At 45.4% G+C, this 27,206-nt stretch overlaps 1 protein-coding gene across 1 annotated transcript in view; it reads right to left on the bottom strand.

Annotated features, from left to right (window-relative positions):
- LOC143958177 (pendrin-like) overlaps positions 1–27,206 on the bottom strand; it is a 109,161-nt gene that overhangs the window by 70,037 nt on the left and 11,918 nt on the right. The window contains exon 3 of the mRNA XM_077467644.1: positions 20,091–20,230. Coding sequence (XP_077323770.1) covers positions 20,091–20,230 — 140 coding nt within the window. The remainder of the gene's footprint in view (positions 1–20,090; positions 20,231–27,206) is intronic.

The following is a 27,206-nucleotide window of genomic DNA, read 5'->3' as shown; positions in this document are numbered from 1 at the left end:
ATGTTTCCTGTGGAGATTGGGGTAACCCAGCAGGACTGTACTCCTGCTCATTACAGTGAGATATGTGACATGGGTTTTTCATTGTTACCCCAGGCAACCACCGTGCAAGTCAGCGGCACCCTGCTTCCAGTTGCTTGGGCAGTCTGTGCCGAGTGGCATGTCCGGACAAGTTCTGCAAGCATCAGTGGGCCTGAAAACTTCAGTACAGCTAAAAAGAGGTTACAGCCACTCGTGCAGGAAAAGGACTGCTTAACAGCTCTGCAGGCGCCAGCCCATCTGGAAGCTTGGGGGTGGAGTTTCACTCCATAGGAAATCCAGTGTACCCTGCTAGCAGCGAGGAGCAAGATGGTGGAGTGTGCTCGTGTTTGTCCAGTGCTGACCCCACCTGGAAGGAGCCAGTGCAGGAGGGAAATGTGCACTCTGGTGAGCCAAAAAGGGGAAAGCGGAGACAGGGCCAAAGATTGGGTTTCCCCCAGACTGCAAGCAGAATTCGGGTCCCTGAAAGATGAGATAGCAGATTGGTCCTTACATTATAGCTCGGAGGAGGAATGTTTGATTGGAAGCTGCCTGGTCCAGGAAGAGATCCAGTCTGAGATGTTAACTGTACCAGATCCTGCTGTGGGAACCGGAGGGGCAGCAGGAACCCTGATCAGTGTGAAAAAGATCTTCTTCAGCAGACCCTCCACCACACAGACCAGAGCAGCTGAATTCAAGCAGTGGGTCAATGCTTGTACCCTGCCAGGAAAAGGGAAGCCCAGAGAACTGCCCAGGTTTTCCAGCTTCCAGCAGGAGGCTTACAGCTCTGGAGTGGGGTCTGGACTACCCCTATGTCTCTCCTGACATCATGGACATCACTGAAGACTCCTGGAGAGAGTGGGAGGATGACCTGGTGTGGGAGTATATGCATATCCCTACACCTCTGCAGGCAGGCATGTACTGGCCCTTGGTACTACCAAGAGTTTCCTGGTGGGCCTATGGCTCAATGGGCTGGTTTCAGTGACATCCTATTAAAGTAATGACTGACTGCCCTCTCTCAACCCGGCTCAGCCTCAGCGCTGCTGGATTGCTGAAATTTGCAATTTGCTAAATTAAAGTGGCCTGGTCTGGATGAAGTCAAGGGCCAAATCTTTGTCCCAGTCCAGCCCTGTCTGCGGTTGCCAGATTGTGAGGAAACCTAGGCCCGGTTTAAGGACATTCGGAAAGAATGAATGGAGACTCCACAAAGACAGACTGGTGGCCGTGAAAGCAGGACAGCCACTATGTTTCTTTCAGAGAAGCTGTTGGCAGTAGGAGAAGACTGCCTGATTCCAATCTCTACGCCTGAAAGACTGCTGGAGTGTGTAGTTCACAAGTGGAGATTGTCACATGGACAGCTGGAAGACTGCTGCCTGTGAGGCTTTGCTGTTTTCTTTGCAGACTAGGCTTCACTAGGTCTCATATCTGACCTTTTATTTTGCCCCGAAAAAGAGGTAACTTTGAGATTCTTGAAACAAGTTGGAATCTTTTCTTAAAGCTAATTTATGGAAAAAGGAAAACCCTTCCTGGTAATGCTTGCTTGGGTTTATGGGGCCACAAAAAACAGTTCTATTTTCTCAATCCTTTGCTACCCCAGCAGATGGTGCTCTCCTCTACTCTACTATGGGCAATGCATTGGATTTAACAACATTAGAGGATTTGCGACTGCCAGAGAATTGAGGAGAAGAGACTACCTGAAGGAGGACCTGTCCTACACATTGAAGGGAGCCTAGGAAGAGGAAGATTGGATAATTAAAGTGGATTTTTGCAGCCCCTGCACCTAACTGAGCATCTTACCCTTGCAATGCAGGGTAGCCTCACTGCAAAAGGAGCACTTTTCCTTAAGTTGAAGTTCAGTTATAAAGATTTAAGCAATTTGAGGAACAAAAACTTTTGAAGATCGGATATTGATCTCTTATGTGTGGTGCTCCTACACTTCAAAGAAACCAAGTTACCAAAGTCCTCCATAAAGAGGCCAGTGCTTCTTTGTGAGCAGTGTTTTGTGAAGCCCTAAAACCTCTTATAATTCAAATGAAATCATCACCTATCCTTATCTGGTCCAACACCACTACAATTAACACTACTTAGTTAAGGGTTAATGGAAGCTCATTAAATCACTTACTTAGTAAATCAGGCTCACCGCTTTCCAGGTTGGGAGTGTTAACTATTTTACTTTTAATAAGAGTCATTGCCTTCAATGTGTGTTTTTTAAAAGTCTATAACTAGCAATAAACGCATATAAATGTTACATTTTACATTCTGTGTGCACAATTCGCAACAGAGCTTTGCAAGATGCAATCAGGCCACCAGTAACAAGAGTCACCACCATGACTAGACAGAAATTTTGGCAACATAATAATATACAAGTTATGCACGAAAAACATGTTTTTCTTTTTTTTAACGGTGGGGAAAAGGTTAATCCTTTTTGAGATATGCAGTCTGTTCCCAATTGTAGAGATTTACTCTCAAAGCCATGAAGTAGGGTGACCAGACGTCCCTGTTCTAAGGACACTGTCCCCAGACCAAGTCTGTCCCCAGTTTTGTCCCCAGATTAGATCCATCCATCCATCCAGTAAATCTGTACTGACTTCTAGGGATGCAGCTAGTGCCGGACCAAGTTCCAGCACTGCACTCCACTCAATGGGCTATCCTCAACCCAGTGAGGATTCCTTTCAGCTGCGCCTGTCTCTGCCTTCAGTTCCCCCCCACCCAACGCCTCTTGCATCCCCTGCTGCCACGAAAATCTTTTTTGCAGTCTTTGGTAGCTGTCCTAGCAACCAATGACACTCTTTCTGCTGTTTACTCTGCATAGTGGGAGGTAAATAGCCCTAGAGTGGCTCCACCTCCCAGCTCCATCCCAGCTCGGCTCTCACACTTCTCTCCGTGCTTGCAGGGTCCTGCTGGTAAGGCAATCTGAATAGATGTCTTAAAGATATAAGGGGGGGGTCTTTCTGATCTCTGGAAGTCTCTAAGGAAGGGATGGGCACTGATATAAGGGTACTGTGAGCTAATGGGGGTCTCTAAGCCCTTGTACACACGGTCGGACATTGCGACAACCAAATCCGTCTGATTTTTTCTGACGGATTTTGTCTGAAACTGTTACATTCACACGGTCGGACAAAGTTGTCGGAAAATCCGATCATTCAGAACGTGATGACGTTATTTCGTTACGACGGGACTACGTTCACGCAGGTAGCCAATAGCTTTGGTCTAGGAATTTGATCTGAGCATGTGTGGCACTTTGTCCGATCAGAATTCTCTACACATGATCGGACAAAGTCCGATCGGATCATCTTGTCGGAAAATTTTACCGACAAGTTGGAAAACTTGGTCCGTCGGATACTCCGACGGAAACAGTCCGATGGAGACCACACACAGTCGGATTATCCGACAAAACGGTCCGATCGGACACATTCCATCGGAATCTCCGACCGTGTGTACAAGGGCTAAGAGGGGGTACTGGCTGATCCAATGGTTGGTGATCAACCATTAGATCAGCAGCTTTTTTTTTTTGCTGGGCATCTCATAATTCCCATACCATCCAAGTTAAATTCCCTAATAAAAACAACAAAAACAAGTACATGGACTGTTTTCTGCCTGAGAGTGACTGAGGAGTGAACTCTGGGCAGGGTGACAGGTGGGCCACATCACGTAGCAGCCCCTATGGGGATACCGCTACGTGTTTTTATTGTTTCATTTTAGGCATTATTAAATTCTTGTTCCCCACCAAGTAGAATTAAAAAAAAAAATGATTTGCTTTGGTACATGTTCTTCAGGGCAGTGCTCAGCCCCCCCATGTCATTTATTTGACAATCCCTTGTAAGCTGGAAAATCCGTGCGCAGGGCGAGGCTGAGAATGCAATCATTACAATATCTATTATTGTATAATAAAGGATTGCAGAGCTACCTGACCTATAGATGTAATAAACATGTAGGTCGGGTAACTGTGATGAACAGGGTCCGCACTTGAAATACCTGAGCCAAGATGCACGCTTGAGGCAGTGACTATGTGCTACCTAGCGGAATAAGCAGTGGAGGACTTCCCGTATCCAGATGGTTGAGCAGGTCTCAACCTGCATGGATTTTATGTGATATGCTATGTTGCCAAGAATCCTTGTGAATATAAGATTTTATTATACAATAAAGTAGTATTGAAGATATCACGCCTTGCCGATGTGCTTTCTATTTATTCTTTAGTGTTGCACAAGGAAAAAAACTCTCACCATCCAGAGGGAGATAAAAATAAAAACCTCTGGAGAAACCTTGACCAGTTTTGCAATGCAGATCAAAAAAAATTTCCCCCCACACAAGGGTTTTCTGGCTTATTGGTACGTTGTGCATTACAACTAAAGTCGGCACAACATGACAATAAAGCCCCATACACACTCAGTTTTTCTCCTGAGTTTTTCCTTCAGATTTACCAAAACCATATAATATGAGGTCAAACCTTAGGAGTTTCAATTTGTATGCAATAAAGGCAGGCCCTTCCACTACATGATTTTGGCAAACCTGAAGGAAAAAATCAGCAGAACATCTGATAGTGTGTGTGGGGCATTAAATAAAAATGACCTTACCCAGCTGCAGTCACTGCAAGCAAAATTCACAATTCAAAATGTATAAAATCAAAGATATACTTACATTCAGATGTGATTGGCATCTATAGCATTGTCTCCAAAACAAGCCTCTCCCTACACGTTTCGCCCTGCCGACACCTTCGGTGTACCTTTGATTGTATATATTTTGGGTAAAGAGGGTTTTATGTGATGTTGCACATTTCTGTGTTTGCACCTATGGTCTCGAGTATGATGGTAATAATTTAAAGAGGAGATTAGATAAATGTATCCTCATAGTGGCTTGAGGAGCTGGTGTTTGCCATTTGGAATATGGAGAAAGCCTGTTGATTGTGAGTCCTGGTGAGCAATTAGTGTGGAAGGTGAAGGAGACATGGCGTGAACACTGGGAATCAAGAAGAATTTATTTCCTGAAGTACTGCCACTTTTATGGAATTCATTTTTTTTGCACATAATTTTGCATTTTATTAACTATGGAATCATTTTTGCACATGATTTTTTGCACTCAATTAAATTTTGTGGGCACGAGACGCTTTATTCATTGTATGAATATGTGGATACAGTACACATTGTTATATATGGACTTTTGTATATAATTTGGACACTTTTTGGCACATTGGGCTTTATGATTGAGGTTTGTATTCGGTCACTTTGATATGAATTTTGATGATTTTTTTGATTAATTGTTTAATTTTATGTAATATGTATTGAAAATAGTTATAGCAAAATCTCATTTTTAATTTCACATATTGCTATGTTGTACTTTTATTATTATACCTGTAGATACAATTCCTTGTGAGAAAATGACCCATTCATTTTTGAGCCATTGCTACTGAAATGAGCTTCTTCCTAAACGGATCGTTACATCCCATTCCATTCAAAGCTGATGTATCCTTGTCCTTAGAACAATGCTTGGGATGAAATGTTAAAATAGATCTAAAACCAATCACTAAAATCTCAGTTACTGTATTCTTTAAAGAAGATGTAAACGCCAACTAAATGACATCTAATTTGCTGTCTACATGCACTCCGGTGATTGCTTTATTCTCATGGCTAATTTCCTGATGGTTCAAATTGTGTACCATGCCTGTGGTAGGGTGTGTTGGCACAGGGGCACTTGTAGTCTGCATAGGAAGCTTGTGTGAAAGGGTGACAACACAGGAGCACAACTGAGAGAAATGGACAGAGTGTTGTCACCTTGTAACTGGAATTACCGGAACAAGGATCTTCATAGCAGGTTCACCAAGTGAAATTTAATGAAAATTGTGATTCTCAAATAAACTGTAAATAGTATGTGTTAAAAAAAACATCAAACGATGCAAAATTGTGCAGAATCCCTGGACAGAGTCCCTGGATGTCTTCCCTGACATAAAGATGTGGCTAAAAAATGAAAGTGTTTGTTATCCTAAAAAAACATATTGATTCTGTTCCTTTAAAGCGTGCATAACAGCACAGTGCTTGTGCTGTGTAATTTGCCTCCCTGTACAACCTAAAATACGTGGCTGATCCTGCCTGGTTCTGCCCTCCCCCCTGTAAACTGACCACGGTTTATCATGGCTGCTGAGCCCTGACACCGTGGTCAGTTTACTTGCCTCCGTCATCAGCAGTTCTCCTCTGTCCTCCTCCCCCTCCCTGCCTGTCAGCTCCATGCCCTCCCGTCCCTCCTGCTGTTACCTTAATTGTTACATAATCATACAATCCCTTCTGTTTAATAACGATATATGCCCCAGCGTCTGTACTATATAAAAAAATGACAATTTCTACCTTATACCAGAGCGTCTCCCGGGCTCACCTGATTTACATAGTTAGTAAGGTTGAATAAAGACACTAGTCCATCTAGTTCAACCTGAGTGAGTGTCTATAATTGTCCCTATGCCTGCACATTGCACACCCATATCGGTCCCTACCCACAATCCAAGGTCCCCATGCATATACTAGGGCCAATTTTGGACAGAAGCCAATTAACCTACCTGCATGTCTTTGGAGTGTGGGAGGAAACCCACACAGACACAGGGAGAACATGAAATCTCCAGGCAGGTAGTGTTGAGATTCAAACCAGCAACCCTTTTTACTGCTAGGTGAGAATGCTAACCACTACACCACTGTGCCGCCCTACCACTGTGCTGCTGATTGCTAAGCTCTCACCTGCATTTCTCTCCTCTTTCCCGGCTGACATCAATGGGAGTTCTGGGCCCCTCCCACTGTAGCTGTCAGACTGGGAGAGCAGAGAGCTGAGCATTCACGTGAGCGCCAGGGGAGGCTCTTATATAAGGTAGAAATCAGCATGTTTTTTATATAGCACAGACACTGAGGCACATATTGTTATTTTAACAGAGGGTAAAACCACTTTGGAGGCAGCCCAAGGAAACTAGGAAAACAGCAGCAGCCCTGGAAGCTACATGTGTATCAACCTTTATGGAAAAAATATTCTCAGAAGCAGTGAAAGCATAAAAAGTGGTGTGAGTCAGTTATTCCAAAAGTGATGCCAAAAGTGCAATGCTGAACATTACTCAAAGTTTGGGCCTGGCAGTTGGCAAGAGCATTGGGGTGGAAAGGTAACCACATCAGTAGGCATAGGTGCACAAGCAACAATAAGCACTTATTCCAAACTTGGGTAAGTAAAAAAAAAAACTGATGGGAACAGTTAAAACTGGTAGTCAAACGAAAGGCGTTCAGGCAACAGCAGAAGTACAAGGTTTCTAGAATCCTTATGTGTAAGCAAACCACCAAAATAACACAGAAATTCGGATTTAACCCAGGGCATCTAAATTTAACACCATCCACATTTTAAGGTTAGCTTTATCTTTCATTAACTTAGACTGTCTTGGAAACATTCCTATAACTGCTAGGTCCTTTCTAGAACATGTTGTCCAAAACTGCACCCCATATGCTGGACTCCATATTACCATCAGTATAAATGCCCAAATTATTTATACCAATGGTAGTATTATATCTTTATTCACATTTGCATTTCCTTTTCTAAGCAAATCATTTATTTACTTTTGCAGATGCAGCTTGACATTAAGTGGTGGTCCTTGACTTACTGCTAACCAGCATGCCCAGCTCTGTTGTTCCTAGATAGTGATGGCCGAACGGTTCGCCCGGCGGTCGTTTCGCGGCGAATTTCCGACTTTCGCCGTCCGCGGGTTCGAACGCCTTTTTCCGTCGTTCGCCCCGGCGGACTTACGTGTTTAATGTATACAAGAACTTTAACCTTTCGTGACACGTTTATCATGTGTTACAGGACAACCAATTGAGACATGACAGCTCATGGACACTTGGACATTCCCCCTAACCTATAAATACACCCGATCCGGTGGCCATTTTACATTCTTTCTTCTGTCACTGTAGGGAAAGGATCCTGTGTGGAGTAGGGACAGAGAAAACGCTAGCTATTTGGTACACAAAAGTTCTTTTCAGGACTGGTATAGGTGTTAGGTCAGCAGCCTGAGTTTCTTTTGTCAGTTTAGATAAAGGGACAGAGCGCTGTATGCTGCTATTTTAGGGACAGCTCAGCCAGATTAGTCTTTCTTCATCATCATCATCATCATCATCATTAGCTGTTACTATCAGGTCCACAAAAGAGCTGTTCCAGCTAATCGTTCCAGCCTACTCTTTTTTGCCAATTTGTATAGGGACAGGCAGGAAGCAGTGTTGTCAGGCAGTGAGGATAATTTTAAAGACTTGCTGTTACTATTAGTTCCACAAAGGTTCTTTTCAGGACTGGTATCAGTGGTACGGTAATAGGCTTGTACACGTATAATATTCTTTCTTCCAAATATAGAAAGAATATTATACTTGACTGCTGCCCTTCTGCTGCAGTCTGCTAATCATTCACAACTCACTTGTTCCACAAAAGTTCTTATAAGGACTGGTAACTTGGTCTGTCTAGGGTGCTACGGTACATAGGCTTGGGTGCGGTACAGTCTGCTGTTCTGTAAGGACCGCTATCGGTCCACAATAGATAGGGTTGCCGTGCACTACTGCTGACCGCTGCCCTATACTGCAGCAGTCCTTCAGCGGCATAGGGACTGACGCACAGTCTGCTAAACACTAATACACAACCTGCTTGGTCCACAAAAGTTCTTATAAGGACTGGTAACTTGGTATAGGGTGCTACGGTACATAGGCCTGAGTGCGTTACAGTCTGCTGTTCTGTAAGGACCGCTATCGGTCCACAATACATAGGGTTGCCGTGCACTACTGCTGACCGCTGCCCTATACTGCAGCAGTCCTTCAGCGGTATAGGGACTGACGCACAGTCTGCTAAACACTAACACACAACCTGCTTGGTCCACAAAAGTTCTTATAAGGACTGGTAACTTGGTATAGGGTGCTACGGTACATAGGCCTGAGTTCAGTACAGTCTGCTGTTCTGTAAGGACCGCTATCGGTCCACAATACATAGGGTTGCCGTGCACTACTGCTGACCGCTGCCCTATACTGCAGCAGTCCTTCAGCGGTATAGGGACTGACGCACAGTCTGCTAAACACTAACACACAACCTGCTTGGTCCACAAAAGTTCTTATAAGGACTGGTAACTTGGTATAGGGTGCTACGGTACATAGGCCTGAGTGCGTTACAGTCTGCTGTTCTGTAAGGACCGCTATCGGTCCACAATACATAGGGTTGACGTGCACTACTGCTGACCGCTGCCCTATACTGCAGCAGTCCTTCAGCGGTATAGGGACTGACGCACAGTCTGCTAAACACTAACACACAACCTGCTTGGTCCACAAAAGTTCTTATAAGGACTGGTAACTTGGTATAGGGTGCTACGGTACATAGGCCTGAGTGCGTTACAGTCTGCTGTTCTGTAAGGACCGCTATCGGTCCACAATACATAGGGTTGACGTGCACTACTGCTGACCGCTGCCCTATACTGCAGCAGTCCTTCATTGGTATAGGGACTGACGTACAGTCTGCTAATCACTAACACACAACCTGCTTGGTCCACAAAAGTTCTTATAAGGACTGGTAACTTGGTATAGGGTGCTACGGTACATAGGCCTGAGTGCAGTACAGTCTGCTGTTCTGTAAGGACCGCTATCGGTCCACAATACATAGGGTTGCCGTGCACTACTGCTGACCGCTGCCCTATACTGCAGCAGTCCTTCAGCGGTATAGGGACTGACGTACAGTCTGCTAATCACTAACACACAACCTGCTTGGTCCACAAAAGTTCTTATAAGGACTGGTAACTTGGTATAGGGTGCTACGGTACATAGGCCTGAGTGCGTTACAGTCTGCTGTTCTGTAAGGACCGCTATCGGTCCACAATACATAGGGTTGACGTGCACTACTGCTGACCGCTGCCCTATACTGCAGCAGTCCTTCATTGGTATAGGGACTGACGTACAGTCTGCTAATCACTAACACACAACCTGCTTGGTCCACAAAAGTTCTTATAAGGACTGGTAACTTGGTATAGGGTGCTACGGTACATAGGCCTGAGTGCAGTACAGTCTGCTGTTCTGTAAGGACCGCTATCGGTCCACAATACATAGGGTTGACGTGCACTACTGCTGACCGCTGCCCTATACTGCAGCAGTCCTTCATTGGTATAGGGACTGACGTACAGTCTGCTAATCACTAACACACAACCTGCTTGGTCCACAAAAGTTCTTATAAGGACTGGTAACTTGGTATAGGGTGCTACGGTACATAGGCCTGAGTGCAGTACAGTCTGCTGTTCTGTAAGGACCGCTATCGGTCCACAATACATAGGGTTGCCGTGCACTACTGCTGACCGCTGCCCTATACTGCAGCAGTCCTTCATTGGTATAGGGACTGACGTACAGTCTGCTAATCACTAACACACAACCTGCTTGGTCCACAAAAGTTTTTATAAGGACTGGTAACTTGGTATAGGGTGCTACGGTACATAGGCCTGAGTGCAGTACAGTCTGCTGTTCTGTAAGGACCGCTATCGGTCCACAATACATAGGGTTGCCGTGCACTACTGCTGACCGCTGCCCTATACTGCAGCAGTCCTTCATTGGTATAGGGACTGACGTACAGTCTGCTAATCACTAACACACAACCTGCTTGGTCCACAAAAGTTTTTATAAGGACTGGTAACTTGGTATAGGGTGCTACGGTACATAGGCCTGAGTGCAGTACAGTCTGCTGTTCTGTAAGGACCGCTATCGGTCCACAATACATAGGGTTGCCGTGCACTACTGCTGACCGCTGCCCTATACTGCAGCAGTCCTTCATTGGTATAGGGACTGACGTACAGTCTGCTAATCACTAACACACAACCTGCTTGGTCCACAAAAGTTTTTATAAGGACTGGTAACTTGGTATAGGGTGCTACGGTACATAGGCCTGAGTGCAGTACAGTCTGCTGTTCTGTAAGGACCGCTATCGGTCCACAATACATAGGGTTGCCGTGCACTACTGCTGACCGCTGCCCTATACTGCAGCAGTCCTTCATTGGTATAGGGACTGACGTACAGTCTGCTAATCACTAACACACAACCTGCTTGGTCCACAAAAGTTCTTATAAGGACTGGTAACTTGGTATAGGGTGCTACGGTACATAGGCCTGAGTGCGTTACAGTCTGCTGTTCTGTAAGGACCGCTATCGGTCCACAATACATAGGGTTGCCGTGCACTACTGCTGACCGCTGCCCTATACTGCAGCAGTCCTTCAGCGGTATAGGGACTGACGCACAGTCTGCTAAACACTAACACACAACCTGCTTGGTCCACAAAAGTTCTTATAAGGACTGGTAACTTGGTATAGGGTGCTACGGTACATAGGCCTGAGTGCAGTACAGTCTGCTGTTCTGTAAGGACCGCTATCGGTCCACAATACATAGGGTTGCCGTGCACTACTGCTGACCGCTGCCCTATACTGCAGCAGTCCTTCAGCGGTATAGGGACTGACGCACAGTCTGCTAAACACTAACACACAACCTGCTTGGTCCACAAAAGTTCTTATAAGGACTGGTAACTTGGTATAGGGTGCTACGGTACATAGGCCTGAGTGCGTTACAGTCTGCTGTTCTGTAAGGACCGCTATCGGTCCACAATACATAGGGTTGACGTGCACTACTGCTGACCGCTGCCCTATACTGCAGCAGTCCTTCAGCGGTATAGGGACTGACGCACAGTCTGCTAAACACTAACACACAACCTGCTTGGTCCACAAAAGTTCTTATAAGGACTGGTAACTTGGTATAGGGTGCTACGGTACATAGGCCTGAGTGCAGTACAGTCTGCTGTTCTGTAAGGACCGCTATCGGTCCACAATACATAGGGTTGCCGTGCACTACTGCTGACCGCTGCCCTATACTGCAGCAGTCCTTCAGCGGTATAGGGACTGACGTACAGTCTGCTAATCACTAACACACAACCTGCTTGGTCCACAAAAGTTCTTATAAGGACTGGTAACTTGGTATAGGGTGCTACGGTACATAGGCCTGAGTGCGTTACAGTCTGCTGTTCTGTAAGGACCGCTATCGGTCCACAATACATAGGGTTGACGTGCACTACTGCTGACCGCTGCCCTATACTGCAGCAGTCCTTCATTGGTATAGGGACTGACGTACAGTCTGCTAATCACTAACACACAACCTGCTTGGTCCACAAAAGTTCTTATAAGGACTGGTAACTTGGTATAGGGTGCTACGGTACATAGGCCTGAGTGCAGTACAGTCTGCTGTTCTGTAAGGACCGCTATCGGTCCACAATACATAGGGTTGACGTGCACTACTGCTGACCGCTGCCCTATACTGCAGCAGTCCTTCATTGGTATAGGGACTGACGTACAGTCTGCTAATCACTAACACACAACCTGCTTGGTCCACAAAAGTTCTTATAAGGACTGGTAACTTGGTATAGGGTGCTACGGTACATAGGCCTGAGTGCAGTACAGTCTGCTGTTCTGTAAGGACCGCTATCGGTCCACAATACATAGGGTTGACGTGCACTACTGCTGACCGCTGCCCTATACTGCAGCAGTCCTTCATTGGTATAGGGACTGACGTACAGTCTGCTAATCACTAACACACAACCTGCTTGGTCCACAAAAGTTCTTATAAGGACTGGTAACTTGGTATAGGGTGCTACGGTACATAGGCCTGAGTGCAGTACAGTCTGCTGTTCTGTAAGGACCGCTATCGGTCCACAATACATAGGGTTGCCGTGCACTACTGCTGACCGCTGCCCTATACTGCAGCAGTCCTTCATTGGTATAGGGACTGACGTACAGTCTGCTAATCACTAACACACAACCTGCTTGGTCCACAAAAGTTTTTATAAGGACTGGTAACTTGGTATAGGGTGCTACGGTACATAGGCCTGAGTGCAGTACAGTCTGCTGTTCTGTAAGGACCGCTATCGGTCCACAATACATAGGGTTGACGTGCACTACTGCTGACCGCTGCCCTATACTGCAGCAGTCCTTCAGCGGTATAGGGACTAAGAGTTTTGTCACAGGGTGATTTAAAAAATGACAGGCAGAGGAAGAGGCAGGCCCTTCCGCAGGGGTGGTAGGGGTAGGGCAGGAGCAACAGCCTTGAGCCAAAGTGGGAAGTTGCAGAAGGTGCGTTCAATTACTTTAAAGGACGCACCAGACTTGGTTGAGTGGCTCACTCAGCCTTATTCTTCTGCACCCTCCTCATCCTCTCGATCTGCACCCTCTTCTTCACTCTCTGCTATGTGCACCCCCAAAGACACTACCACCAACAACACCACCACCACCACATACCTTCCGCTTGAGTGCAAATGGGGGCCTTCATGCTCCAGTGTTTTAATAGGGACCCCCGTATAAAAAGCATGAGGGTCAAGGACCAGTACTGGGTGGCAACGTACTTAGATCCCCGGTACAAACACAAAATGGCGGAAATGTTACCGCCGTCGCAGAGGGCTGTCAGAATGCAGCACTTCCAGGCCTTGCTTCGAGAAATGCTGCATTCTGCTTTTGCGTGCGCTGGCAGAGGAGCAATTCCCACTCCCAGAGAAGGATTTGCGGGTACCAATCCAACAGCGCCTGCAAGAAGAGGCCGGTTTGAAGATGTGTTGGTGACTTCGGATATGAGGTCATTCTTTCAGCCGACCCATCGACAGGTGTCATCCGGATCCAGCATCAGGGAACGCCTAGACCGTCAGGTGTCCGACTACATTGGGTTAACGGCCGATGTGGACGCTCTGAGGAGTGATGAACCCCTAGACTACTGGGTGGGCAGGCTTGACCTCTGGCCAGAGCTTGCCCAATTTGCAATCGAACTGTTGGCTTGCCCCTCATCCAGTGTCCTGTCCGAAAGGACGTTCAGCGCAGCAGGGGGGATTGTGACCGATAAGCGTACTCGCCTAGCTCACGACAGTGTTAACTACCTCACATTTCTAAAAATGAATGAGGCATGGATCTCGGAGGAATTCAACACATGTGATCAGTAGACCATGTATATGTCTATAAACAATTTTTGGAATCAAGCACACAGACCTTCTTAATTCATTTGGCTCACTTCCCTGACCCAAAAAAGCACACCGTACTATATGCCCCTACCCTCCTCTTTGAAGAGGTTGAGCGGTGTCATATTTCTACTGGGGCTGCTTATTATGAGGGGTTCCCACCATCCCTGTGCTGTGCTGACTTCCTCCTGGGTGTTCTTATTATGAGGGGCTCCCACCATCCCTGTGCTGTGCTGACTTCCTCCTGGGGGTTCTTATTATGAGGGGCTCCCACCATCCCTGTGCTGTGCTGACTTCCTCCTGGGGGTTCTTATTATGAGGGGATCACACCATCCCTGTGCTGTGCTGACTTCCTCCTGGGGCTGCTTACGGTGCTGCTGTCAGCGCTGTATGTCACGGAGCTGCTGTCAGCGCTGTATGTCACGGAGCTGCTGTCAGCGCTGTATGTCACGGAGCTGCTGTCAGCGCTGTATGTCACGGAGCTGCTGTCAGCGCTGTATGTCACGGAGCTGCTGTCAGCGCTGTATGTCACGGAGCTGCTGTCAGCGCTGTATGTCACGGAGCTGCTGTCAGCGCTGTATGTCACGGAGCTGCTGTCAGCGCTGTATGTCACGGTGCTGCTGTCAGCGCTGTATGTCACGGAGCTGCTGTCAGCGCTGTATGTCACGGAGCTGCTGTCAGTGCTGTATGTCACGGAGCTGCTGTCAGCGCTGTATGTCACGGAGCTGCTGTCAGCGCTGTATGTCACGGAGCTGCTGTCAGCGCTGTATGTCACGGTGCTGCTGTCAGCGCTGTATGTCACGGAGCTGCTGTCAGCGCTGTATGTCACGGAGCTGCTGTCAGCGCTGTATGTCACGGAGCTGCTGTCAGCGCTGTATGTCACGGAGCTGCTGTCAGCGCTGTATGTCACGGAGCTGCTGTCAGCGCTGTATGTCACGGAGCTGCTGTCAGCGCTGTATGTCACGGAGCTGCTGTCAGCGCTGTATGTCACGGTGCTGCTGTCAGCGCTGTATGTCACGGAGCTGCTGTCAGCGCTGTATGTCACGGAGCTGCTGTCAGCGCTGTATGTCACGGTGCTGCTGTCAGCGCTGTATGTCACGGAGCTGCTGTCAGCGCTGTATGTCACGGAGCTGCTGTCAGTGCTGTATGTCACGGAGCTGCTGTCAGCGCTGTATGTCACGGAGCTGCTGTCAGCGCTGTATGTCACGGAGCTGCTGTCAGCGCTGTATGTCACGGAGCTGCTGTCAGCGCTGTATGTCACGGAGCTGCTGTCAGCGCTGTATGTCACGGTGCTGCTGTCAGCGCTGTATGTCACGGAGCTGCTGTCAGCGCTGTATGTCACGGAGCTGCTGTCAGTGCTGTATGTCACGGAGCTGCTGTCAGCGCTGTATGTCACGGAGCTGCTGTCAGCGCTGTATGTCACGGAGCTGCTGTCAGCGCTGTATGTCACGGTGCTGCTGTCAGCGCTGTATGTCACGGAGCTGCTGTCAGCGCTGTATGTCACGGAGCTGCTGTCAGCGCTGTATGTCACGGAGCTGCTGTCAGCGCTGTATGTCACGGAGCTGCTGTCAGCGCTGTATGTCACGGAGCTGCTGTCAGCGCTGTATGTCACGGTGCTGATGTCAGTGCTCTGTATTACGGTGCTGCTGTCAGTGCTCTGTATCTCCTGCACCCTCTTGTTTGCCTACCCTGGTCCCTGACCTTCCCTCTCCTCCATTGCCTTCATTAGCTCCATAGTCCTGAATTGTCAGAACAATTTCCCAAATAAAAAAAAAATGCTTGTAGTTATCGATCCCAAATTCACCTCATACATGTATTATGCTATTGTCCAGGTGGTGGGACTACGTGCTACCCCCTAATAATTACCCCGTGGCCGCAAATTCGACCTAAAGGTTTGCGAAATTCGCCTCCCATTGAAGTCAATGGAGCCCGCGGCGAACGGTCGTTTTCGCGAACGTTTGTGCCCGTTCGCGTTTCGCGTTCGCGAAACGTCCCGTCGGAAGTTCGTCCATCACTATTCCTAGATGTATTATATATCATTTAGGGGTTACTACTATCACCAAGGCTGAGCTTTATAACCCTACTTATCTTATTAAATTTAATTTGTCATTTAAATGTAATCACAGCTAAACTTAGTGGCAGATTGTAGAACATCTCTTTTCATGGCAGCTATGTTTGTTTACCAGGCCATAAGTTTCCACTCCTTTACTGGCTGCAATCAGTTATATGACATAAATGTCCTTGAATTCCCTTACTTAGCATGTATGATTCTGAAAGAAGGCTATGGCAACTTTACAGGAAGACCTCAATAAAATAAAGGGGTGGGCAACTACATGGTTTAATACAGAAAGATGTAAAGTAATGCACTTAGGGTCTAAGACTATGAATGCAAGTTACACGAGTCCTCTCGCGTCATCCAGGGCCGTTTTTTAAGGCAGGGCAAAAGAGGCAGCTGCCCTGGGCCCTGTCATTGTTGTGGGGCCCAAAGCAGCTGCCTCATACTTGCCAACTATCCTGGTTTAAATTCCCTCATCCCTTGAGGTTTTAGTCCTGTGCTGTGTCCCGATATCTCAGTGTGAAGTGCTGCTACTAATGCTGCCCAGCTCTGCCCTATTGTTATGTACAGCTGACTCACTTGCAGACCTGTGTTTACATGTAAATTACCAGCATTCATATGTAAATAGCGACACCCACAGTTGATCCAGAGAAAGGCAAAAAAAAAACCCTAGCAAAGCATGATCCAATTTGTACAGCAGGGGAAAAAAATCCTTCCTGATCCCAGAGAGGCAATCGGTTATTCCATGGATCAACTTTACCTATACGTGTTAGTATCCAGTTATATTATGTACATTTAGGAAAGAATCCAGGCCTTTTTTTAATCTGTTTAGCTGGCTAGAATTTTCACAACTCTTTGGAGATAAATTCTGTTTTCCCCCAGATATAAAGAGTGCCCTCTTGTCCTCTGTGATGACCTTAAAGTGCATAACACAACACCAAGTTCACTATATGGACCACTTATGTATTTATACATTTTGATCATATCCCACCTTAGGGCCAGTTTACACCATAGAAATACAGTCTGGATGTGTTCCAGATGCTTTTCTGCATGCATATTTTTGACGTGTTTTTGGTGTGTTCTTTACGAAGTCCAGTGCATTTTTTACCCTTCTTTTTTCTCAACCTTAAATAAGGAGATGTGTGTTCCAGTGTATATTTACTTAATTTAGGTGCGTTCCAGTGCGTTTTTTGAAGCGTTTTACAAAAATAAGAGCATGTTATACATTTGATCTGGAACTGGAACGCACTGGAACTGCAAGCACTGGTGTGAACTATGCCATTGAAAACCACATAACCTGCTTTCCATACATTTTTGATGCAGAAAAAAAACACACTGGACTGCATGTGGTGTGAACTGGCCATCAATCTCCTTTTCTCAAGACAGAATAAATTGAGTTCCTCTAATATTTCCTCATAGCTGAGCTCCTCCATGCCTCTTATGCGTTTGGTTGCCCTTCTCTACACTTTCTCCAGTTCCCCAATATCCTTTTTGAGAACTGGTGCCCAAAACTGAACGGCATATTCCAGATGAGGTCTTACTAATGATTTGTACAGGGGCAAAATGATATCTCTCTCTGGAGTCCATACCTCTCTTAATACAAGAAAGGACTTTGCTCCCTTTAGAAACCGCAGCTTGGCATTGCATGCTATTGTTAAGTGCATGATCTACCAAAACCCCCAGATCCTTCTCCACTATGGATTCCCACAGTTGTAATCCCCCTAGTATGTATGATGCATGCATATTCTTAGCCCCCAAGTGCATAACTTTACATTTATTAACATTAATCCTCATTTGCCAAATATTTTTCCAATGAAAGTGCATTGAGGTTGGCTTGTAAGTTGGAGGCATCCTGTAAGGGCTTTATTCCACGGGTTGGTGTCATCAGCAAACACTGAAATGGTACTTTTAATCCCAGACACTATATTAGTGCTCAAAATTTCAAGTCCTGAGCTACTAGCCAGGCCTTAAGAGTTATTCGCCACCAGTTGCCCCTAATCCTGCCCCTAAACGCCCTTGTAAATTATCATATTTTATCCAGATCATACACGGGTATGCCATGATTGCAAATGTCCCCCAGTTCTCTCACCTCTCACAAATGCCCCCTAGCTCTCTCACCAATGCCCCCCTCCAGTTCTCTCACCAATGCCACCCTCCCAGCTCTGTCAATAATGCCCCCCAGCTCTCTCACCAATGCTATCCCCAGCTCTCTCACCAATGCTATCCCCTATGCTACCTCCCCAGCTCTCTCACCAATAATATCCCCGGCTCTCTCACCAATGCTATCACCAATGCTATTCCCCCAGCTCTCTCACTAATGCATCCCCAGCTCCCTCACTATTGTGCCCCCAGCTCCCTCAATAATGAACTAATCCCCCCAGCTCTTGAAATAATGTCCCCCCAGCTCTCTCACTAATGAACTAATGCACCCCCCCCCGCTCTCTCCCTATTGAACTAATGCCCACCAGTTCTCTCACTAATACCCCCCAGCTCTCTCACCAATGCTTCCACCCAGCTCTCTCACTAATTCCCTCCCAGCTCTCTTACCAATGCTACCCCCAGCTCTCTCACTAATGCCCCCCAGCTCTCTCACTAATCCCCCCTTCTCTCTCAGTAATGCACCCCCAGCTCTCTCACTAATGCCCCACTAGCTCTCTCACTAATGTTACCCCCCAGTTCTCTCACTAATACCCCTGACAGTCAGAGAAAGAAGCTGCTCCTCAGACTAGAACAAAAGCATTGCAGGCGGCTGTGGCGACGAGACACCCACCAGCAAATTTGAGGCATATGCCCTGGATGCCTGGCGCTCGCACCACAAAGTGATCTCTCCAAACAAAAACATGCAGGGGCTGCAGGATTCCTTACCATGGGAGCCCCTGAGAGGCAAAAAACAGGAGCAGAGGGAGGAGCTGGCCTGAAAATTGTGTGATCAGTGTTTGCTTGAGGATGGGAGAGAGCAGAGATTGCCAGCAAGCCGGGATGGTTTGGGGTTATCCCCTCAGCATCCACTGGGTGCCTCTTCTCCTCCCTCAGCAGGATCCTGGGTGCTTCTGCCTGCTCTAATCACCCTACCTTTATATCCATTCGCCAAATGCGAGCAGGCGAGTGGAATTTTTGAGGGCTGCCCTATATAATTTATAAAGATATTAAAAAAACAATGGTCCCAACACTGAACCTTGGTGTACACCACTGATAACCTTAGCTGATTCAGTGTAAGAGTCTGAATTCGGTCTTTTAGCCAATTTTGTATCCATTTACAAATTGATCTTTCCAATCCTGTAGAGCAATGATTCTCAACCAGGGTTCCTCCAAACCCTCTCACCAATCTGCTTGGCGACGGTCTGGTAGCCCATTCCAGCCTTGTTTAGGTCTACAATCTTATCCCTGACATCCTTGGACAGCTCTTTTGTCTTGGCCATGGTGGTGAGACTGGAATCTGATAGATTTTTGGCTTCTGTGGACAGGTGTCTTTTATACAGGTAACAAGCTGAGAAGAGGAGCACTCCCTTTAAAGAGTGCTCCTAATCACAACTTGTTTCCTGTATAGAAGACACCTGGGAGCCAGAAAATCTTCCTGACTGATAGGGGATCAAATATTTATTTCACTCCTTAAAATGCAAATCAATTTATAACTTTTTTGAAATGCGTTTTTCTGGATATTTTTGTTGTTATTCTGTCTCTCACTGTTAAAATAAACCTACCGTTAAAATTATAGACTGATCATTTCTTTGTCAGTGGGCAAACGTACAAAATCAGCAGGGAATCAAATACTTTTTTTCCCCTCACTGTATTTTGTGGTCAAAAAACATTTGTTATGACTCTTTCAGTGACCAGCCACCACTTGGTCTATACTCTTCCTCATAAGTGTGTTAACTTTGTTTCTTTGCATGGCCTTTAAGCCTTCCAGTAGCTGAGCCAACGTTATCTCAGCACAGGACTTTAATAAAGTTAATAAAGATTCAGGCTCAATTCTAAATGGAGTCAGTATTTTTGGGCCAACAGTTATGATTGCTGCATAACTCACCCTGCAAGGTGGATACCAGTCCTGTGCTGACCCCAGAGATGATATCACTCACGATCCATTCTTTCCATTGGTACTTTGGCAACCAATCCAGTATTGGGAAAATTGATTTGATGATCTGGAAGACTCTTCTAGCTGAACAGCTGCCAGAAATATATGTGAACAAAAGAGTCATTTGATTTAAAATAGTCAGCAAATATCTATAGTTACAGTTACATTTGTTATATACATGTAACAACCTCACTGGTTGACACAGAGCTTTTTTGGAGGGCGCCATCTTTAATAAAGCCCTTTAAGGACATAGTCACGCTCTATTAAAGATGTAGGAAGATTAATATGTGAAAATGCAGATATTTTTTTTTTTATTGTAGCTAACCAGGCTCAAAGTGTCCTTTTTGGAGTCAAAGATAAAGCCATTTTGACCTATAGAGAAGGGGAGACTTAATTGCTGGAAGAAAAGCCTTGAGATGAGTGGTCATGAAATGTAACAGGATTCTTGATCTACCAAATGATCAGACAAAGGTGGCTTTAACTTGAACTTAACTATATAGAGGCAGCATAGAAACTGGCAATGCCAACAGGGTCAGAGTAATGAAAAAACATGCATATAACATAATACAATATACAGCAGAGAATATGGAGATCGAGAAACGCCTCCCAGGCAGCCCTGGTTTTGCAAAGTATCACCATGTTTCAGCACAGTCTATGAAATTCTCAGTAGAGACAATATAAAATCAGCACTAATGAATATTTGCACTTCCCTTAGAGCAGGGGTCTCCAAACTTTCTAAACAAAGGGCCAGTTTACCATCCTTTAGACTTTAGAGGGGCTGGACTGTGGTTTGTGAGAAATGTAGAAAATGTCCTGGCATAAGTGGGAGCAAACAATACCCCATCTTTAGTGTCAGTGGGAGGAATAGTGCACCAGCATTGGTGTCAGTGGAAGGAATAGTGCTACATTGATGGTGTCAGTGAGAAAAATAGTGTCCCATTTTTGGTGTCAGTGGATGAAATGGTACCACATCATTGGTGTCAGTGGGAGCAATAGTGTCCCATTGTTGGTGTCAGTGGATGGAATGGTGCCACATCGTTGGTGTCATTGGGAATAATTGTGCCCCTTTTTTGTAGTAAGTGGGAGTAATTCTGCCCCATTGTTGGTGTCAATGGATGGGACAGTGCCCCAAGGGCCAGATAAATGAAAGCAAAGGGCCGCATCTGGCCCCCAGGTCACACTTTGGAGTCCACTGCCTTAGAGGAGTACCTTTCTCACAGGAAGGTATGAAGAGCCTGGTAGGTCTGAAGGAATCTCAGACCTGTTTCTTAGTGTATGTCAGGAAAGGTTCTGCTCTGGATACACAGGATAACAGCTGCATACACAGAACCACCTTACGTCAGGCTTAACCTCCCATACACAGATTGGAAGGGTTCCTTTTCCCAACTGCTGTTCTGTGGAGATCTCTCCACAGGTTTTCTATGAGATTTAGATCTGGATTTATTGCTGGCCAGTTCAGTAATCTCCAGCGCTTTTCTTAAATAATTTCTGTGTACTTTTTGACATGTGATTTGGGTCATTGTCCTACTGTAAGACCTATAACCTCTGACGGAGACCCAACTTTCTGACACTGGGCCCTACAGTGCACTCCAGAATTCTTTGGTAGTCTTCAGATTTCATAATGCCATACACACAGTCAAGACATCCAGTGCCTGAAACAGCAAAGCAACCCCAAAAACATCAGTGAACCTCCACCATTGTTGACTGTTGGGACTGTAGTCTTTTCTCTAAAGGCCTCATTTATTTTTCTGAAAGCAGTAGAATTATGGGCTTTACCAAAAAGCTGTAATTTGGTTTCATCTCTTCACGGCACATTCTCCCAAAAGGATTTTGGCTTCCTCAGGTAAAATTGAGCAAACTCTTTGATCAATTCTCTTTTGTCCACATCCAGGGGGATTAGCTACAGTGCCATAGGCTGTAAACGTCTTGACTATGTTGCACACAGTGGACACAGGAACATTAAGATCTCTGGAGATAGACTTTTAACCTTGAGATTGTCCATGCTTTTCCATAATTTTTGTTCTCAAACCCTCAGAAAATGATTTGCTCCTTTTTCTCTACTCCATATGACATACAGAGGCATACAACAGAAAGGTTGAGTCAAATTTTCACCATTTTAACTGGTTGCTGGTGTGATTTCTATATTGTCAGCACCTGTTAATTGATACAGGTGAGTTTAATTGCAAATTACAGGAGCATCACAAACTTGGAATGCAATTATTTTTTACAATTTTGAGGGTGCCAATAATTTTGACCAGCCAATTTTGGAATGTCAGATTTGTTTTTTTGTAAGGGAACCAAGTACAATAGAAAACCCCTGGGTTGTTGAAACAATATTTATATCTAGCAAACTTGGAGTATTGCTGAACTGCAAGTGTGGACCACGTGGGATTTGTAACATAGTACACAGATGCATGTAATTATTGCAGCTGTTTGTGGTGGTTAATCCTGTCTTGTTGTACGAGGTAATATGGGACTGTGATGTTGGACGTAATTTGCAATGAAGTACAAGTTCTCCAGTGGGTTTTGAGCTAATTGTTAACCTGTTATATCTCAGTTACAATGCGACCATTAAAATCAAGAAGAAAAGAGAAAAATGCATCAAGAGTATTTAAGGAAGATGTTCTTTTATTATTTAAGGCTTGAATTATGTTTCAGTAACATATATACACCTGACATCTGACACCTTAAAACTTGCCCATAAACATATACAACACTCTAAAGTCACACCTTTGTTTTGTTGACAAAAAACATCTTTTATGGGGATAAGAAATGCAACATATCACATGTAAATAGAATTGTGATATACTGTACAACATTCCCGATCATACAGTGGAACCTTGGATTGCGAGCATAATCCGTTCCAGGAAAATGCTTGTAATCCAAAGCACTCGCATATCAAAGCGAGTTTCCCCATATAAGTTAATGTAAACTACAATACTCGGGGACAGCTTGGAAAGCCTCAGAAACACTCTGGAACGGAGTATTTCCGAATGGCTTTGAACCATTTCGAGTGTCTCCGACACCCCCGCACCTCTGGCCAAATGTGGTACTGCATCACCCATTAGCTTGAATTCTGCTCGTTTTGTGATACAACACTCTGCATTTTTTTATCTATTGCTGAGCCTTTTCTCTCTTTGTCCCCTCTCCACTGCTCTGTCCACTTAATTCTTTGTCCCCTTTCCACTACTCTGTCCACTTAATTCTTTGTCCCCTCTCCACGGCTCTGTCCATGTCTTAATTCTTTGTCCCCTCTCCACTACTCTGTCCACTTCTTAATTCTTTGTCCCCTCTCCACTGCTCTGTCCATTTCTTAATCATTTGTCCCCTCTCCACGGCTCTGTCCAAGTCTTAATTCTTTGTCCCCTCTCCACTACTCTGTCCACTTAATTCTTTGTCCTCTCTCCACGTCTCTGTCCACTTCTTAATTCTTGTCCCCTCTCCACAGCTCTATCCACTTCTATCCACTTCTTAACCCTTTGTCCTCTCTCCACTGCTCTTAATCCTTTGCCCCCTCTCAACTACTCTGGCCACTTCTTAATTCTTTGTCCCCTCTCCACGGCTCTGTCCCCTTCTTAATTCTTTGTCCCCTCTCCACGGCTCTGTCCCCTTCTTAATTATTTGTCCTCTCTCCACGGCTCTGTCCCCTTTTTAATTATTTGTCCTCTCTCCACAGCTCTATCCACTTCTTAATTCGTTGTCCTCTCTCCGCTGCTCTATCCACTTCTTAATTCTTTGTCCCCTCTCAACTACTCTGTCCACTTCTTAATTATTTGTCTTCTCTCCACTGCTCTACTTTTTTCAATTATTTGTCCCTCAAAGAATTTTGGTGGTATTTGATCACCTCTGCGATTTTTTTTGTTAAAAAATTTAAAAAGACCGAATTAAAAAAAAAAACTGTATTTTTTTCTTTAGTTATAAAATTTTAAAACAGGTAATTTTTGTCCGTCATTGATGTATGCTGATGAGGCAGCACTGATAGGCACCGATAGGTGGCAGTGATGGGCACTGATGGGTACTGATCGGTTAAACTGATAGGCAGCACTTCTAGGTGGCACTGATTGGCACCACTGGTGGGCATTGATAGGTAGCACTTGTGGGCACTGTCAGTTGGCAAAGATGAGGCATAATTGCCTCTTCCTCTTCGGGACCGGTGTCCCTTTCAGATGAGCCATGATTGGCTTTTTTTTTCTCCTCCACTGTGAGCGTGAGGAGAAAAAAAAAGATCACGAGCTTTTGTTTTGATCATAGTGATCAGCTGTCATTGGCTGACAGCTGATCACATGGTAAGGGGCCCGGGACCGGCCCCTTACTCAGATCGGTGATCACCCGAGTCCCATTGACTTGGTGATCACAGTGCACCCCATGCGTGCCCTACAGGGAGCGTGCACAGGGGAAGCTGTCATATGACGGCCTCCCGGGAATTCAGGTCTGCGCTGTGGCCGCCATTCCGCTATAGAGCGGATGTCAAGAGATTAAATAACAGCGGCAATAAGAAAATATACCAGAATTAGTTAAATCAGGAATAGTTTACTTAATAAGATGAATGCACAAAGAATCAAAGAACAAACCTGAATTTAATCCAAAAAAGGTTGTCTTACAAAGAATATTATTGGTAGCAAAATAACCATCATCTTTGTAATTCAAATATTCAACAATGCACACTATATTTCCTATACCCAAATAAGTGCCTATGTGAGTGGGCTACAGGAGAGCAGAGGAATGACTTGTATAAGTGTCAGACCCCCCCTCTACTGCTCCTTCACATAAGAATAGGAAACAGCAAATAAATAAATACAACTTCAGCAAACAGTAACTGTAGCACAATTCATCCGGCTCTTACAGAGAGTTATTGGTGAAATGTAGCTTTAACAGCTTCAGCAAACAATTCCCTGAAGTGGGGAGGGAAGTAAAAGCAGTCAAGTGTTGCTATGTGGCAATCCGTTAAATCTTCAGATAGCTCTAAGGTGTTTAATTGCATGCAAAGAATATTGATTACTAAAGTAGAATAGCTGATCCAATAGATGGTGTATAATCAGGAGACAATATCCATGTGCAAATCAGAACTGTAATTGAATTCACAGTGATCCCTGTCATAAAGATGTTAAACTCTGTGGAACTACAAACAACAGCAGAACAATGGATGGCATAGATGTCTGTGTATAGTGTCTATGATATGCTGGAACAGATCTTTAGACTAAAGATGGTAATGGGTGCAGGAAACAATGATGTCTATACACAGTGTCTATCAGACTGGGCTATCGCCCGTTCCCCACACTGGAACAGAAGATGATGAGGATGATCTCTCAGGAATGTGGCTCAAGGGATGAGCTCCAGCCTCCGCCGCACCACAGCTCACACGGATCTGATATCCCTGCAGGGTGGATAGAGCAGGAGTGGCCTCCAGGCTGTCTACGGACAGTGAAGGGGAACTGTCCGCAGGTATCCTTCGAGATATCCGCAGGATAAATCCACCAGAGCATGCCACAAAACAGCTGTAACTCACCCTGTAACAGATTCCCTGTATGTAGATCCACGCTGTTCCCACGCTGGAAAGAATGGTGTCCCATTACTGATTTGAGTGGGAGTAATAGTGTATCATTATTGGTACCAGTGGAAGGAATAGTGCCCCATCATAGATGTCAGTAAGAGGAATAGTGCCCAACCATAGATGTCAGTGGAAGAATAGTGTCCCATCATTGGTGTCAGTGGGAGGAATAGTGCTCCATCATTGGTATTAGTAGGAGGAATAGTGCTCCATCATTGGTATCAGTGGGAGGAATAGTGTCCCATCACTGGTCTCAGTGGGAGGAATAGAATCCCATAATTGGTATTAGTAGGAGGAATAGTGCCCCATCATTGGTATTAGTAGGAGGAATAGTGCCCCATCATTGGTATCAGTGGGAGGAATAGTGTCCCATCACTGGTCTCAGTGGGAGGAATAGAATCCCATAATTGGTATTAGTAGGAGGAATAGTGCCCCATCATTGGTATGAGTGGGAGGAATAGTACCCCATCATTGGCATCAGTGGGAGGAATAGTGACCCATCATTGGGAGGAATAGTGTCCCGTTAGTGGAGTCAGTGGGAGGAATAGTGCTCCATCATTGGTATCAGTGGGAGGAATAGTGACCCATCATTGGGAGGAATAGTGTCCCTTCAGTGGGAGGAATAGTGCCCCATCATTGGTATCAGTGGGAGGAATAGTGTCCCATCACTGGTCTCAGTGGGAGGAATAGAATCCCATAATTGGTATTAGTAAGAGGAATAGTGCCCCATCATTGGTATGAGTGGGAGGAATAGTACCCCATCATTGGCATCAGTGGGAGGAATAGTGACCCATCATTGGGAGGAATAGTGTCCCGTTAGTGGAGTCAGTGGGAGGAATAGTGCTCCATCATTGGTATCAGTGGGAGGAATAGTGACCCATCATTGGGAAGAATAGTGTCCCTTCAGTGGGAGGAATAGTGCTCCATCATTGGTATTAGTAAGAGGAATAGTGCCTCATCATTGGTATGAGTGGGAGGAATAGTACCCCATGACTAGTATCAGTGGGAGGAATAGTGACCCATCATTGGTATTAGTGGGAGGAATAGTGTCCCGTCAGTGGGAGAAATAGTGCTCCATCATTGGTATCAGTGGGAGGAATAGTGCCCCATCGTTGATGTCAATGGGAGAAAAAGTACCCAAGTGTTGATGTCTGCAGCAGGAATCATACCCCATTGTTGGTGTCAGTGGGAGGAAAAGTGCCCCAAGGGCTGGATAAAGGTGAGCAGTGGGCTGAAGTTTGGAGACCACTGTTCTAGTCTATATAGACAGTGCCTAGTGTGTCTGTAAAATCTGGCCCCAAAGTTATTCTAACTTTGTATTTCATAAATAACTTTTGTGTCTTTTTTATTTATTTTCTTTATTATTTTTTTTAACAAAAGGATAATACAGAAAGTCATAGCATTGCGGACGCAGACATAGCAAGGAAAAGAACAAAAAGTATTGAGTCTCGCTAAAAAGGAATGTACAGGACATCTAGACAAACGTAATGGTGAACATGTTAGTGCAAATAAAGTATAAA

Source organism: Lithobates pipiens, unplaced genomic scaffold (genome assembly GCF_037356315.1).
Source record: "Lithobates pipiens isolate NorthernLeopardFrog02 unplaced genomic scaffold, aLitPip1_a1.2 Scaffold_59, whole genome shotgun sequence".
NCBI classification, from domain to species: Eukaryota; Metazoa; Chordata; class Amphibia; order Anura; family Ranidae; genus Lithobates; species Lithobates pipiens.
The sequence above is the reverse complement of the archived record's forward strand: the minus strand, read 5'-3'. Positions and strand labels throughout refer to the sequence as shown.